The sequence below is a fragment of the Hyposmocoma kahamanoa genome, unplaced genomic scaffold (assembly GCF_003589595.1).
Source record: "Hyposmocoma kahamanoa isolate Upper Pololo Valley unplaced genomic scaffold, ASM358959v1 240, whole genome shotgun sequence".
In the NCBI taxonomy this organism is placed as follows: Eukaryota; Metazoa; Arthropoda; class Insecta; order Lepidoptera; family Cosmopterigidae; genus Hyposmocoma; species Hyposmocoma kahamanoa.
In genome coordinates this window covers 582,776-585,157 of record NW_020653757.1, presented here as the reverse complement: position 1 = coordinate 585,157, position 2,382 = coordinate 582,776, and the positions used below count along the sequence as shown (strand labels likewise).

Below are 2,382 nucleotides of genomic sequence, written 5' to 3'. Positions count from 1 at the left end.
CAGTGTTTACATGTTAGATCGTGTTTCGTTTTCGCCGCCATGTTTTTCTCTAAGTGCGCTGGGCCGCGTGTTATACATATTGAAAGTGAATTAAAAATATGTCAGTCGTTTCACTACATAATAAAGTACTCTGTGTCTTCGTGCATTGTGTGAGTTATGAGCTGTGGTCACCAAAGGTGACAGAAGTCGAGATTCAAGCGCGGATCGCGAAACCGGCTCCGGCGACAATCGTTGCTGGAATTGGAGACCAGTCGTGTAGCGAGACGACTATAGGAACTGGAGAAGACGGTGTTCAGTTCGTGGGACAGGTCAAGACCTGTCGCAGGCGCCGGTGATCGGCAAAATGTCCACATCCTGCAGTCGCCGAAGCCGCGCGCGGGCGCGGTGAACGGTGATGGTTTCCAGCCGCCACTGCCTCCGGGCTGGTTTGCGTCAGTTCAACGAGTTGATCAGGGGGCCTACTATGAGCTCTTAGAGTAATCCTATTTAAGCCTGCCCCCAGAGCCCCGTCTGTAGTGGAAGAAATGTGTTGGGAGTTATTCCCGAGCCCGACACTATTCGTCAGCCGATCACGCTGTTCGAGTCATCGCGGCTATCGTACGCGCCACTGCGTGCGTTTGCGGTGGCGGTTGCGCCGCCCCTTGCCCCCGTGTCCGACTGGGGAGTGCCGCCGCCGTCGACCGCTGGAAGTAGCACTACACCGGCGCGTGCGGCGCCCCCAGGTCTTGTTGGTATTGGACGATCAGGGTATGTGGAAAGTTCAATTAATATGCCGCCGGTTAGGTATATCGGTCGCAATGATCTTTTATCTGAGTTCTACCCTAAGACGTCTATGATTACTGTACATACCTATGTATAAGAAAAGTGGAAGGAATAGCCAGTATGTACAGTTGGGACGAAAAGACAGTTATATTTAATTGCTTGTCGAAGTTAAGAGGTTATGCACGCCAGTGGTACGATCAGTTGCCTGCGAGTCTGCGAGTGAAATGAATTCATCGTGGTCAGATTTTAAATTGAAACTCTTAACCGTCTTTCCGTCTCATAAGATTAAACTAAATAGGTATGTTGCGCGATTTAGTGAATATTGTCTAACAATCCGATATCGACTATTTACATTTTTATTATGACAAGTTGGCGCTGGGGAATGCTTGCGGCATTCCGCCACCGTTGATAACTGAAGCAATTATCGGGACCATCGGTAGTGACCTTGTAGAGGTCGGCGCGGTGTCCGCGGGTTGTGCGGACCCTAACAAACTTTTAAATTATTTGTCGTCTTTGAGGTCAACTACGCATATATAGATTTTAACTATGCGTGCTACTCAGCGGTATGTTGGCCCATGTTATCATACAAAAAGCGAAAGTCATGTCAAGTGTCATAATTGTAAAACAGGTATATAGTATAGGTATTGCAGCTCGTTGTACATATAAAATTCAAGATAAATTAACTTCAGCTTGTACTTTTTGTGGCGGAAAGGGTCACAAAGAAAATAATTGTTTCCTAAAAATGCGCAAGTGTTCTTACTGCAATAAAATGCAAACACAAACATATTAAGGAAGAATGCTTAAAGCTAAAGAGTCGTAGGTCTTCCGCCGTGAATACGGCTACATCACAATAGACATTATACATTGCACGTCATTCAGGATGCATCCAGTGGTTTTTTAAGTACTATACGACAGCTAAGGTAAATCACAAACCAGTTTTAATGTTAGGTATTGCTAAACTGCCTGGTTTAATGTTACGTATTGTTAAACTGTTTTATTGATTTTTGAAGAATTTTGGGAGATACCTCATGCATAATTGATTTTTGAAATATTTTGGTAGTCATGTGTAACTACTCGTATTACCGAAAGTGTAATTTTATGGCATTATGTTAATGTAATATAATATAATGTAATGGCGTAAATGTCTTTAAGGTCTTAGGTGGATCACAAATAACACGGTTTAGGCTTGACCTTGACAAAAGCTAGTGGTGGACGATACCACATGGGACGGCATTATGTTATAATAGGCGTATATTGTATATATATTGTTCCCGATTATGCACAGGATCTGCAGCTTGATTTTGATTGCCTCTCCCGATCGGAGACTGCGTCTTTAACGAGTCGAGGCGCATAGTTGCGATTCACAACTTTTGACATTTCTAACAATTCTTTCTAAATTTCTAAATATTCGGAACAGTAGTTGACTTAACTTTTAGAAAGATATAGTAGGAATCAGGTTCATCTTCTCGCTCAGAAACGCATCTGATTTCATGACTATCTGATCGGATCGATTCCGATTTGAATCAAAATCAGGACGTTGGGCTTAATTATTGGTTAACTCTACAGAGTTTAGTAACGTCTACATGGTAAAGACACCTACCTCTTCAAAAATATGTAATG

The 2,382-nt window shown here is 43.2% G+C and overlaps 1 protein-coding gene across 1 annotated transcript in view; it reads left to right on the top strand.

Moving 5' to 3' along the window:
- Positions 1–278: 278 nt before the first annotated feature.
- Positions 279–2,382, top strand: part of LOC113228784 — a 6,044-nt gene continuing 3,940 nt past the window's right edge. The window contains exon 1 of the mRNA XM_026462166.1: positions 279–731. Coding sequence (XP_026317951.1) covers positions 525–731 — 207 coding nt within the window. The 5' untranslated portion in view covers positions 279–524. The remainder of the gene's footprint in view (positions 732–2,382) is intronic.